The sequence below is a fragment of the Idiotropiscis lumnitzeri genome, chromosome 3 (genome assembly GCF_059441095.1).
Source record: "Idiotropiscis lumnitzeri isolate Australia: NSW breed Sydney's pygmy pipehorse chromosome 3, RoL_Ilum_1.0, whole genome shotgun sequence".
Taxonomy (NCBI): Eukaryota; Metazoa; Chordata; class Actinopteri; order Syngnathiformes; family Syngnathidae; genus Idiotropiscis; species Idiotropiscis lumnitzeri.
Window position 1 is genome coordinate 11,471,172 of NC_142393.1, and position 14,091 is coordinate 11,485,262.

Below are 14,091 nucleotides of genomic sequence, written 5' to 3' on the forward strand. Positions count from 1 at the left end.
TTTGTGGTCTTTTCTCGAAAAGTTGGTTTAGAAACTTGCTGCTGGAGCACATCGCGAGACCACATTTTGTTTAAGGAAGTCCGCTACCGAGTGCAGACGGGTTTTCCTTTATCCTCCCCGAAGCAACTGCCGACCATGATGTCTGCAGCAATTACTTTGTACAGCGTTTGAGCCCCTCATTCCCACCAGCACCTTTGACCCGTCAGTGTCGCTGCGGCCAAGTCGATCACTCAGAGACTTTCCGACTTTGTCTTTTTTTTTTTTTTTTCCTCTTGCCCCAAAAGTGTTCAGCTTCATGTTTCAACTGCAACCTTTTGAAAGCCCCTTACCTTAGACTTAGCGGTGGAATATTATAGTCGCCTTCTTTTCGAGAGGCAACAGGTGACTCTACCCTTCTATGACCACCCCCTGTGCAAAGAGAAGCCTCATTAGACAGACGGATTAAAACGTCTTTTTGTTATTTTTTTTTATCTCATGTCCTGTATGTACCCGCACACGATGTAGACATAAACAAGGCGATTAAAGGCCTCGGAATTGACTCGCAGAGTAGCTTTTGGCGGTTTATTTGACAAGAGTGATTTGTTATTGTGGACCATGGAGTTGAGTGTACTTTGTTAAAGAAAGCGGGATGGCGCTTTCTACTCCTTTGCTCCATTTTCTTCCAGTCCTGTCACTCATTATTCATGTCCCTCTGATCTCCTCCCATTAGTGACCCCCCCCCCCCCCCCCCGCCCCCCTCCTGCTCCCTCGAAGCTTTTGTTTATTCTGTATCACTTTGCTCTGTATTGCCGCTCGGTCACGCTCGCCAGCACCTCCCCCTCACACATCGTCTATACATACTGTTAACTCACGCGGCGAGTCCAGGAAATATTTTCAACAACTTTACCCCCCCAAAAAAAGAGTGTTTATGAATGCATGCAATTAACTAGAAATTAGGTTGCTTGTTTAGTGGCAAATGTTTGAATGTGCCTCTTTGTTTTGTTTCAGATGACAAGCCTGTTCAGGAGGAGGACTGGGTGGTGTGCCAGCACCCCGAGTGCCCCGACCGACGCAGGGCCTCAAAGGTAAGAAGACCACCTGAACTTAAATGGCCTTTTAATCATGTAGAATTGATATCAAAAGAAGACACGGAACTTTTCATGGGATATTTACATTTCACAAAATACAATTTTGCCAGCTTATGTTTAAGATGACGTGGGTTTTGAAATCTGAAGATGCAGACATTGCAGATGTGAGAGTGCAAAGTCTTTGGAATTGACACCTTTGCATGTACGCTTGGAAGGCACTCATGCTAAGTGTAGTCAGAAGCGACTCGGTTGCTGGACCACAGAACCGTTGTTGGCGCCTTGCACTTCAAACAACCTCTTCGCTCCTACATAAATATGTTAAAAAAAATAGCTGTCATATAAAACTTAAAAGAATCGCAAATAAGACACTACATGATAAGATCTGGATGAAGAAGCTTTTAGCTCGATACTCCTAGGCAGGAATAGGCAACTTGGATGATTTAAAAATATATAATATTTCAGCATTGCATTTTTTTGGGACTGTTACGTGCAGTATTTTGAGGACTTAAATTTCAATAAGCCATCATACACTTCAAGGATGTGGTGGCCATCGGGAATACCGGGAAAATGGTTGGATTGTCTCGAATGGCTGTCGTATTCCCGGGCCGGCCGTAATGTCTCGTCAGGATTGCATTATAGGTCCCTGGTGGTGTGACGGTACATTTGTCTGACTTTGTGGCAGGCGGTGTGGGTTCAGTTCACACTCAGCGTCAGATAGTGCGGACAAAGAATCACTTATTTAAAATTTAAGAGATGACTGAGGAATGGGAGAACAGTGTTGATTGACAGATGATTAAAATTAGAGCTTTACGATGATGTGACCATAAACTACCAGTCACCTCATACTCGTTGGCTGAGATTTGTAATCGGAGTGGGTAAACTGAAACTGCAATAAAGTAGCCAGCACATGACAACCCTCTCCCCTGTTGATTTCCTCATCAGATTCGGCAACACTAAACTTGATCTCCAAGGTCAGGCCGAGGGCTAAAGCTGCTGCACTTCTTTTAGGCGATTTAAAAGAGGTGTCGGGCCTTTTGTGTCTGCCCACTGGACCGTTTAATGAATTACTGCTTCGAAGCCGCCAGTTTTGACAATGGGAGTCTGGCCAGAAGACGGAGGCAGACGGACACGGTGCCTGCTCGCTGCTTGCTTGTTTTGGTTGTCCTGCTCTCAGTCCTGCTACCTCTGGCATCATGTGGATTCTCCCCTTTTTAAATGAGTAGTCCTCTCTGTGGAGACAAAGGGAAGCGGAAAGGTGGGGAATGTAGGATGTTGTATTTGTATATACCTTTTCTCCATGGAGAGTTCATAACGTCTGGGTTTGAACGTTTTTCAAACATTTACTGTCACTCGAGTACTCCAAAATGCAATGTAGCAAAAAGGATGTATTGTATGCACATGTGTGCAGAAGGTCATTAGAAATGTGGAGAAGAGGTGATGGCAAGGGGAAAGAAGAGAGCTGTTCAAAGTTATACCAGAAGCTCGTTGGTGGCTACAAAAATGTCAGGAGGGTCGAGGCCGGCTAGGTACCGAGATAGCGGCCCTAGGGCTGTGGACTGACTGGGAAAAAAAGGGTTTAAGTGCCCACCTCTGCTAGTGACGTTAACGGGTTGTTCTCTGAAAACATGTTCCTGGGATGTGAGATGAGCCCCACACTGAATTTCTGCATGACCAGTTATAAATAATATAAGCTTTAAATCAAACCATCCTGCTGTGTGCTATTGCTATAATATATCACTTAGCCCTTTGTTCACAGGCGATTGTTGAATGTCATGGTCCATCTACACCAGGGGTGGGCAAACTTTTTGATTGGCAGGCCACAATGAGTTATAAAATTTGACAGAGGGGCCGGACCAGGAGCACACGGATGGAGTGTTTTGGTAACCTCACCTCATTGGAGGAAAAAAAAATACATTTAATTTTAAATGAAAGTGTACAAAAGCATTACAACAATATACATGTCTTTGAAAATAAAACATTCACGCGGTTTATTCATTTAATTTTTTTTCAAGTTTGGCGGGCCGGATTAAAATGTTTAACAGACCGCATGTGGCCCCCGGGCCGTAGTTTTCCCACACGTGACCTACACTTTTGTTACATGTTGGTATGGTAATTACATGAATACCAAACACTCAAGATCCAAATTATTTTTAAATATTTTTTTTTTTACACTTGAACAGGTTCACTGCCTTCATACTAAGCGGCTCAGTTGAAAAACTGGTTTAAAATGAACACGGTCCACTCAAGTCACGTTGGTGTATTATGTCAGGCTCTTGGTCTAATTACCAATATAATTTCTTCTCACTATTGGGAATCAATAATTGACAGTTCATTAAATTACCATAACGGAGCTTGAGGATAGGCCTACATTCGTCTGCAGTTACAAAAATAGTCGAGTTCTGTCTGCTTATTTGGGAAGGTCATGTCAAGATTCACACATCGAGCCTCGTTAAAAATATTCCAGTTGAACCGTGACATTTTCTTGGACGCGTCTTCATGGCCTGACTCACATTGCCACGGGCCTTTGAGGATGTAATATTCCCCAATGTCACAATTTCTAATGTTCCTCCTGAATTTATGACATGGAGGTGTGAGGTAAGAGCAGGAGTGTTTGTTCTGGTATTTCTGGGCTATAAAAAAGGATTTATAATCAAAGCTGGTACTCTTCATATTATTTATTTTTTCATTTCGAGTCATTTATGCTTCAGTCGTAACAGACCTTAAACAGCAATCCGCCAAAGTTATGGTTACTAAGCTAACAGTTCTGCTGCTGGATTTATTGTTCTCCCTAAAAGCAAACTTACTCAGCATGACTTGGTCAAATTCTGGGCAGATTTGGACAGCCATATATCGCCATAGATTGACCCATGCAAAGGTTGGTGTAAATCTGTCTGTGTTTTAGCTAGCCATTACCTGGTTTGCACAACACCAACACTTTAGCATCGAACAAAATATATACAATAAAATCCAGTACAAAACTGAAAATAATTTTCTCCAGGCCTATTTGTTCACGTTATCTGCTAGTCAGTTGGCAAACTACTTCCTGGTTGATGGGGGGTTGGGATGACAAATTCTTAGACAGGATTCTACCATTTGCATGCTGCGGTGCGGTTGAAATCTCATGCGTCTTGGATGTTGTTTTAGTGCCTTTTGTGGAAATGATTTCCTCAAATAGTCACTTCCAGCTTTGAATCCACTTAAAATTAATAAGCACCTTATCAAAAGTAGACCTCCTTCCCTGCCCTCCTCATGAAGAAAAATAACAGACAAAGCTACTAAGCTAGTTATAATAACCTTTACTGATTGGCAGTGTGGTGTTGATAACTCATGTTGCTCAACAAAATGGCGGCATTGACAACCTTGCGGATGAATAAAAAAAATAAAAAATCACTATAGGATTTAAAATTGACAAAATTCATTTTTTTTAGTTTAGTTTATGGCAGCGGTTAAGAAAAAGCATCAATTGTCAACAAGCCGTACTCAAAAAGAGCTGATTTAGTCTACCAGCACAATTATTTACCGCAATCACACAAAGGTGCCCCCCCTCCCCCTCATCGCCTTCGCTGATTGTGCTACCATGTGTTTTCGCGACATTTTCTTGTCTATTTGGATTACTTTGCTGCGGGTTGCCGTAAATCCAGGAGATTAAAACCCGCCTGCGGGGTGTATTAGCGGCGATGCCGTTTGTGTTTACCCTCGAGTTGAAGCAGTCCTCGCTAGATTTGCGTCAGTTTGCGTTTGGTGCTAGTCCCGGCTTGCTTGTCTTTTTTGTCTCGGGACAGGACCAAACAAGACAAGTTGGAAGGTTTGGCTTTCCATGGAAACAGGCCCTTCCCTCCAAACATCTGGGGCGCAAGGCTCCCCTATGTTGTCACTCACGCCTTCTTTGCGTCACAATGTGCATTATCTAATTTTCGCTCTTTCTCACCTTCTCATTGTCCCTGCTTGGTGGTTAGCTCTTCTGTTCCGCCGCCGTTGCTGAAAATCTCACCTGACTAGCGCTGACATGCTGTTGTGCTCAAGTGGTGCCGTAAAAAATACCCGTACCACTGTCGGGAAAACGTCTCTCAACTCCTCATTCCAAATTCAACTACAGGAGGTTCTATCTAGGGAGGAAACTACTTTTACTTTTAAAATGGATTCAAGTGGTATTGTCGATGAAAAGGCAAACATTGGATTGACAACAACACTGTAAATAGTGATTGTCTTTGAAAACAGACGACTTGCACATGTCCAGCATTTTCACTGCCAACCATTTTCTGCTTTGGGCATGGAATTAAAAACTGTTGTTTTCAGAAACTTCCATTCCGAGACCTATTTTCAGGCATTTTCAAGGTCAGATGTTTTGTAAACAAACAGACAAAGTGACACAGTTTTTAATCAATGTTCAGTTAATACACAAATGCCCACATTTTAATCTGTCCTTTTTTTGGTGGAAAGAAATTGTATTAATTCGAATGCGCATTGCCCTGATTGTCCCAAACAAGTCAACTAATGCTTGTTTTTCTCAATAAATACCCTGGAGAAAAAAAAAAAAGTCTTAGTCGTGACCTCCGCATGCTCCAACAGGCTTTCCATGACACTGACACATTTTGTCAGCCGCACACTAATCACCGTTTTGTGCCACTTAGTAGTTTTCCAACCATTGATGATGAGATGATAATGACGCTGCAGCGCGAATCAGTCTGCCATCATGACACATATGGGAGGAGAACCTGGAATTTTTTTTAGGGTCCAAATTTTAAGACATTTTTTTCCCCCTGGAATTAACTATTGCTGAAGTCAACTGGCATCATGTGGCAACTTTTCCAACATACCTTGGTTGGAAAATGTCATCACAAATGACGCCAATTCATCCCTTCAATTGCGTCCCAGTCAAGATTCCGGAAGCATTGCGACAGACAAGGGAATAACAGGAAGAGACTACCTGACCGGCGCTCCGATGAAAACGTTCCTTGTAGGGGCCCACGAGTCGGGGGTCAGAGACTTGAGAGCGGGCCCCAAGCGAGGAGGGGCTAAGATAACAAGCCCTCTCCGAACGAGCCTGCAATCATGTTTAGCTCATGTTAACTGCGGCTTAATGAAATGTTAAATCTGCACCGCTTGGCTCCAGATGCAGTGCAAAGCTTTTTTTTTTTTTTTTTTAAAGAAAAAAAAAACTTCCAATGTATGATTATGGCTGCCCAACTACTCTCCAAAATTGAAGCCAACCAAGCAACCAGCTGCTCGGCCAAGAATATGTGGAAACTAACAGCGGTATCTCAGGGGAAATATTTGCTTTTAATCCCCTGTGTGCGTTTTTTTCTTTCTTATGCCGACGTGCTCATCCTCGTTATCCTCACACTACTGCTCTCCTTTGTTTGCCCTTGCACTGCAAACTTCCCGGGAAGAATGGTGGAATTCGAAGCTCACGGTCGGTCAGGGGGTTAATGCCAAGGTCGGGTCACAGAGGCAAGCACCCCCCCCGACCCCCCTAGCTATTCATTCCTCGTCCAACAATGGCATTGCCAGTGGGGTGTAATCCTTCACGTTAATTGCATTGCTGCCCTCCCCTCTTTTAAGAGTAGCCTCCTCGAATTAAGACTGACAGCGGGGGACATGGATTCAACAGGTTGCTTTATTTTGAGTGACTGATGTGGGGGGGTTAGGCATTAAGAGCCACCCGCTCCTTTAACCGATCGCAAACATGTGCCCCCTCCCAGTTCTGCCTTGGGGGTGCCCCCTTGTTTTTGCGAGCAAGCTAATTGCGAGGGATTTAAATGACCAAAAAACAAAAGAGCGGCCTTGCTGCGCCGACTTTTATTTTGAACGTTTACAGCTTGAGCTTGGGAATGACATCACTCCCAAATCATTATTTTACTTTTCTTATTTAATTTGATGTGCGAGTGCTCAACCTGCTCCATGTGGAAAATGCAGTGACGTTTGTTATAGATTGGATAGTTGTTATAGATTTTTTTTTTTTTTTGAAGTAACCCTTTTCCCAGTGGTCATTTTTACATTAAAACAACAAATTCCCATTTCCGGTGGGCAAACTTTTTGATTGGTGAGCCACAATGGGTTCTAAAATTTGACAAAAGGGCCAGGCCAGGAGCAGTGTTTTGGTAATCTGAGAAAAAAAATAAATTTCTTTAAAATTAAAATGAACAAAAGCATTACAACAAAATGTATGTGTTTGACACACCAGAGTATTTAGAAAATAAAACATTAACAAGGTTTATTCATTTAATTATTTTTCAAGTTTGGCGGGCCGGATTAAAACGTTTAACGGGCCGCATGTGGCCCCCGGGCCATAGTTTGCCCACACCTGGTTTACACTGTTTGTGAACAGGATGTTTTGTGTTTCCAAAACCGGTTCCTTGTGGAATAATAAGTGATTAAATCAAAAAGAGATGACTACAGGTATGTGCATTTCACTTTTAGGATTTTGACCCACAGGAGAATCACTAATGTCAGTTATCTAGCGTTTCTGTTCTGAATTCTCTCCAAGTATGATTTAAATCTGTTCTGACCTTTGCGGCATCTTGAATATCACATTTTTGAAAACGTCAATAAGATCAAAATATCCAACGGTAAAGCCGGTTTTCCCTCTAAGTTGGGGCTAAATTGATGTGGATCATCCAGAACGTTAGGGAGCCAAATGGGAGTTGATGTGAGTCAGTTTGTGTGGGTGTGATTGGGAAGGGGAAGGGAAGGTGGGCGGGGCTTGTGACTTTCTGCCTGTGTGTTAGCGCGTGTGGCTGTCAGACTGCTGTCATAAACTAAGTGAACACATCCACTGTCATCTTTTGTGGATTAGGAATATCATACAAGCCGGAAAGTGACTGGAAACTCGGCACGCAACAAGAGCAAGTTTGATTCGGGTCGGAACTAGAACTTTTAACCTTCACTGCGTCCTTTTTGACCTTGTCAATATTGACAAATACTTCCAGTGAAACTGCAAAGGCTTGTACTTACTGGGAAGGTGCCGTTTTCTATGGTAGGTAACTCTTGAATATGCACTTCATTTTATCGTATGACTTTTACTTTTCATTAAGTTTCCATTCATTCTTGGTCAAAGTTAAGGCAGGTGTGGAACATTCGAATTTACAATGGCGGCTTTTGTTTTTCCACGTCTGAGTGGAACAGCACTTTGTCTGTTTTTCTTCCCAAGTGTGCATATTTCACATCTGCTTCTTATATCAACACACCAGCCTCTCTCCTGGCAAACGCCAACCTTCTCCTAAACAGTAGAAAAGTTTCAAACAAATCCTTCTCTGTGTCAAATTTGGAACAGCTCTTATCCAAATCAGCAGTCAGTGTTGGGATTTGAATATTCCTGGGCCTTGTGCAACCCCCCCCTCTCTTTTTGTCTATCTGTATGCCTGCCCTCAGGCTATGGATAGAATAGCCGCTCATGCAACATAGACAGTGCGACCGTGCCTTGACTTTGAGCCCCAGCTGCAGGTGAGAGGCAATATTTCAGAGTTGTCGTCTGGATGGTCCAGGTTCAGTTCTTTAAATTAAAATTGATTTAAAAAAAAAAAAAGATGACAACAGGACAGTTGTATGTAATGCATCCGGGATGTATAAAGCTTAAAAGAAATTTTTCATGTAAACCAAACATGACGAAGATTGCGCAAGTTCAAGTTGTGGAGGGACCAGTTGTCTGATAGGAGAGCTCTGGATGTGGAGGTAATTGTTTTCTGAGGGGAGAAGATTTCTACGAGTTGAAACAGATCTTTTGCCGAAGCATGTCATCTGAGTTTGCTATAAAGTTGTTGCCGTGCTGTCGGAATGTTCTGGGAGCAGTCTGTCATTGTAATTTATGATGATTCTCCGGTGATGGTTGTTTTGATGACTTCACAAAGGTTATGTGTCAAATGTAAATAGCGGTGCATAAGAGAGGTTTTGACTTATACATATAATTAGGGCTGTCAAAATTAAAGCGTTAACTCTGGAGATTCATCGATTTTTTTATTTTAACCCAGTAAAATATTTTTACGTTAACCCAGTTTGATTGACTTGGAAAATAATGAACATACGTTGCAAATCGTGTACCATATTGTAGCCATCGTTAGCGTGTCATCTCAAAACAAAACACGGTGCACAAGTTAGCCCTGGGCCTTGCAAACTAACACTGCTGGTGTTTGTGGGCAGTTTTGAGAAATGTTTCTGAGAAAAATGCCGGTAAAGATGTCTCCATTGAGATCAGATTCAAGAGTCAAAGACAGCTATTTGAATAGTCTTTGAATTAAATACACAACATATTTGGTGATTTTGCATTGATTCCCATATATTATTCAATTAAATATCTGTGACAAGCTTCACAAAAAATAGTCGTTGAAAATTGTGAAAATTTGACAGAGGGGCCGGACCAGGAGCAGATGGATGGAGTGTTTTAGTAACCTCACCTCATCGGAGAAAAAAAAATACTAATAATTTTAAATGAAAGTTGAACAAAAGCATTACAACAAAATATGTCTTTGAAAAACCACAGAATTTATCAAATAAAATATTAACAAGGTTTATTCATTTAATTTTTTTCCAAGTTCGTCGGGCCGCATACGGCCCCCTGAGCCATAGTTTGCCCACACCTGCTCTGAATAGTGCGGTGACTAGTGACATCCCTCCCCCGACATTGTGTGATCACATAGTGGTAAAGTTGGTGATTCTGACCCACCGCTTGTTGGGTTGTCACAAAAGCGGCCCTCGAACCTGAGGGACTGTCATTGGCATGTGACTAACTCCGTACCCCAAGCTGTCTTTTTCAAAGTCGCCTTTTTCAAAACATACGCTAGCATGCAATTAAATTGAGTCCTGCGTTTGAATGACTAACCCAGAAATTGGATAATTATCTAAGAAATATGGCACATATATGTAAGACTATTACCGTGGCAACCAAAGCTGTCAGTGACCGTTAAAGACTGTGCTATCAATCACTTTGTATTTGTGGTTTGGGGAAAATGTGACCTTTCTGTTCATTCTATTTTTCCCGGAACTTTCATACTTTGAACCCGGATTCTACCACAATCACCATATGTGAAATGTGATGTATTTTCCGTTTTTTGACATTATTCAATTAGCCAACTGTCATCATCCTTCAAACAGTAGCTAATTACAGTCTTATTAGCATGTTATTAATGATAGTTTCGTCATATAGCTCATGTTTTGGATGAACCTTTTTTTACATGCTTTTTTTTAATTTATTTTTTTAAAGTTTTTCCATTTCCCAGTCTGGGAAAGTCTACTTTTCTGTCATCATGTGTCATTAAGCAGGTGATGATTGCAGTATGGAAGCAGGACTCTAGTTAATCCCAGACACTGACTCATATGAACTTTAGTGTGCTATAAATATGAGTCCCACTTGTTGAATCATGTTATTTTTGTTAGTTTTAAAAACTTCACATTTTGCTCAACATTGAGGTGAAACGGACAACATGCTGCCCTATGAACATGACAGTCAGAAGGCAAAAGAAATACCCTGAATATGTATTTAATTCCCCGCAATAAGTGACCAACCAACTTTTCCTCACTTGTGGAACAAACCGCCATCTACTCCAAGACTGTGGCCAACACGTATCAGATTAGTCAGTGTCCTAGGCCCTCTCTGCTTTCCACACACATGATTTTTTTTTATATCCAAAGTATTAACATGTTTGACTTTTTTAATGTATTTTTTTTAATATTGCCATCCATCCATTCTCTGAAGTGCTTTTCCTCACGCGGGCTGCAGATTGCAAAAATCAATCAAGGCTCGCCAACATTTAGCTGGGGCACCAGGTCGTACCCAATCACCACATCAGTCGTCCGCAGGCATGTTCTAAAAGTAGCTCACCTGTGGGGGGGCATTGTGATTTACTGGGAATATTGTAGAAGTCATCCGTTCTCAATCAAAACGCTAATAGGAACAAAGCACTGAAAGTTTCCTGCATTATTAAATTATCGTTGATAATCTTATAGTGAAATATCGTTAATGTGACCAGTGTTTTCATCTCAATGAATGTCATTAATTATTAATAATCTAATTTAAACTAATTTGCGTCTATTTGTTATTTCAGAAGTATGTATCCCTGTGGGAGCCCTTCGCATTAAACAGTAACTAAGAAGTAAGTTTCCAAAAGGTTGGTGACCCCTGCTTTCGAGCCAGTCGATCGATTTGCTTTTGCTGACTTGAGTCACAAAAGTGGAATTGGGCACAAAATCAACCGGAAATCTTTGTACTACAACTTTATCACTATTTTTAACTTCCTTTTCATGCGCTGGATAACATAGGCGGGTTATTTTGATTGTTTTAAATCTTAATCTGATTTCATTGATTCAACCTTCTGCCCCTTTAAATTCGGAGTGTGTGAGGATTGTGCGGGTTGTTTAAAGTACTGTGCCCCACTAACACACACAGACAAAGTCCACATCATTTTCCTCTTTGACTTTTGGTCCACACGCAAATTATGTTTTGAGTCATGACTTTCTGGGGAAATTCCAACTCGATTTTTTTTTTTTCTTTTTTGGGGGGGGGGGTACTATATGCAGAAACAATCTGACCTGGTACCTTTTGATTCGCCGTTTGATTTATAATGGGACCCTACGGACGCTCCATTGACTGTTTGTAGGTAGTAGCTACTGTACATTTTCATAGAGCTATCTTGGATTATTGTTTAGTGAATATTAAGCGTAAAAAAACAACTTCACGCTCATGAAACGCTAAAATGGCTTTTATGGTTATTGTTATAGCCACCTGTTGCTTTGATCTGATGATGCCTAATATACCAAAATATTGCTAAAAACTTCACCTGTTAACTATTCAAAAGTTTTATGATGGCTGAACGACATGTGTAGCGAAAATTGTTTTTATTTCCTCTGAACAAATTGAAGGTAGGCCAGTCTCCACATTGTGTATGACTGCCGCTGTGATTTTTTTTTTTGTACATGTCAGCTAAACACATGGACGAGTCTGTCACGGTTGTTTTGCTTTCACCTTGAAGGATCAAAGACAAGTGCCTCTGTTTGAGTAGCTCCACATGTGCATGGCCACAATCAAGTTGTTTAATGTAAAGCAGGCGCGCGGACTGGCGGCCATTGTGTTGCATAAGCACTCCTTCGGCGCATCTGCTGGGCCCTGCTCAACACGTGCTCTCTTTATTTATTGAAAATAAATAAGAATTGGGCGCGGCCTTTCTCAAACCCCCTCGGATCTCAGTAATTTGTCGCCAGACAACTGATCGCCCACTCGCCAATTGGGGCGAGGTGAACCCAAAATGCTTTCATGTTAGGGCTCCCCCAGCAAAACGCTTTGCGAGGACTCGTTTATCTCATGTCCAGCCCCCAAGGGGACAATGCAGACTGTCTGGGAGACAAAAGTGGGGAAAGTAACATTGAGCAGACGTAGCTCAAAGGCTCGCCATGCAGATGTTGACGGTAAGTAACTCTGTATAGTTGTGCTCTGACAGTCCGTGCTGATGGATGTGGCGTCTGTTCCAGCCGGACCATGTGTGAGCCTTCCACTCATATACTGACTGATAGTCAGAAGGCGAGAATGATGAACAATCGGCATAGCTTCGTCTCATTTAGAATGCAGTTTTGCGCTGAAAATGAAGTGCATCTGAATGGATGTCAGTATTGACGAAACATTTATTTGTTGATTGTACTAGAATTAGGCTGCAGTGGCACAAAATGTTTTAATGTGCAATTACTGATTTTGGCAAACGGTCCGCAAAAAAAAAAAAAGCTTGTTGCTTAATGTCTAAAAACTCAATCATCATCAACATTTAGATGGCAATCTCCACCGTATATTTCTATACTCATGCCCGCTTCCACCCCTGAAAGTGAGAAAATGATAACAGCAATATTACGGATTTTGAGCTTATTTCAATGGTCTGTGCATCTCTAATGTATCATTATTTACATCATATTTAAAGTCAACTCCAAATTTTTCTGTTCAAGAATATGTTTTAAACATGCCCATGAGTCGAAACGTGGTTTTCTGATTAATATTATGTTTGCGGTAAATGAGTTAAGCAATAATTTCTAGCCATCTCAGCGGGCCACTGTCACTTCCTGTCAACTGTAAATGACATCACGGTTGCTCAGGGCTCAGATAACGACCAATCACGGCTCAGCTTCAGAAAACAGGTATGCTCTGATTTGTGGTTTGCTTAACCCTGAGCAACTGTGATGTCATTTTCAGTCGACAGAACTGATCAAATGTCTGCCCCCCGACATGGCTAAAAACAGGTGGGCTTTACTGTTCAACTCATATTCCCCAAACGTGATATTAAACAAAATGGCATGTTTAGACTAGCGAAGCCACAGACAACATTTTATTGCAAATAAATTGGGGGGGTTAACTTCCCTTTTAATGGTCTTTATGCCTCTAATGTGCCATATTTACATCTTAAAGTTTATAGAGCAGAAACAAATGGAGCTCTGATTGCTTGCGCTCCCCCCCAAGCGCGCACACACACACACACTCACACACGCACACACCTCAACCTCTCCCTCTTGGACCGGACAGACACAAACATGCACACTGTGATGCATGCAGTTACATAAGTGCAAGGTGTGCTCTGGCAGGACGGCCTGTTCTTTGAGTTTGGAGGGAAAATACAATTCGAATTTCTGTTTGTTCCTGACATGAGTAAAAATTGGTGAGTTTGATTCACAGTTGATTTACCATTTATCTTTTTTTAGTCTTGTGGCAATCGTTCTGGTCGTTCACACAGTTGTCCACAATGCCGCGTTAATTGAAATGATTGTATTTATATTTTGCCATGAAGGCCAAAACAATGGAATACATTTAATCCAGGTTGCCAGAAAGTTAAAAATCAGTACATAAAGCGGTGTTGGAAACTAAGCTTCTCGTGGTTTGTGGAGGATGAAAGAATCATCCTGACTCACCTTCTAAGTCATCTTCTTGCAGACTTGCTTGTGTTATGACCATGTAATGATTGATGACACGCACACAAACGCCTGCGGAATAAGTGTGGGCGCATCTGTTAATAGGACTTTAGAATCACAGAAAACCTTTCGAAGCGCTGTCATGCACGGT

The 14,091-nt window shown here is 41.7% G+C and overlaps 1 protein-coding gene across 3 annotated transcripts in view; it reads left to right on the forward strand.

Moving 5' to 3' along the window:
- The window catches only part of plekhg5b (pleckstrin homology domain containing, family G (with RhoGef domain) member 5b), a 51,693-nt gene that overhangs the window by 13,911 nt on the left and 23,691 nt on the right, over positions 1 to 14,091 (forward strand). Inside the window, exon 2 of one of the 3 annotated variants that reach the window (XM_088291844.1) lies at positions 988 to 1,064. In XM_088291844.1, coding sequence (XP_088147970.1) covers positions 988 to 1,064 — 77 coding nt within the window. Of the gene's footprint in view, positions 1 to 987; positions 1,065 to 7,834; positions 8,044 to 13,595; positions 13,691 to 14,091 lie in introns of those variants that run through there. The other 2 variants (XM_088291845.1, XM_088291847.1) reach the window with 2 other exon arrangements.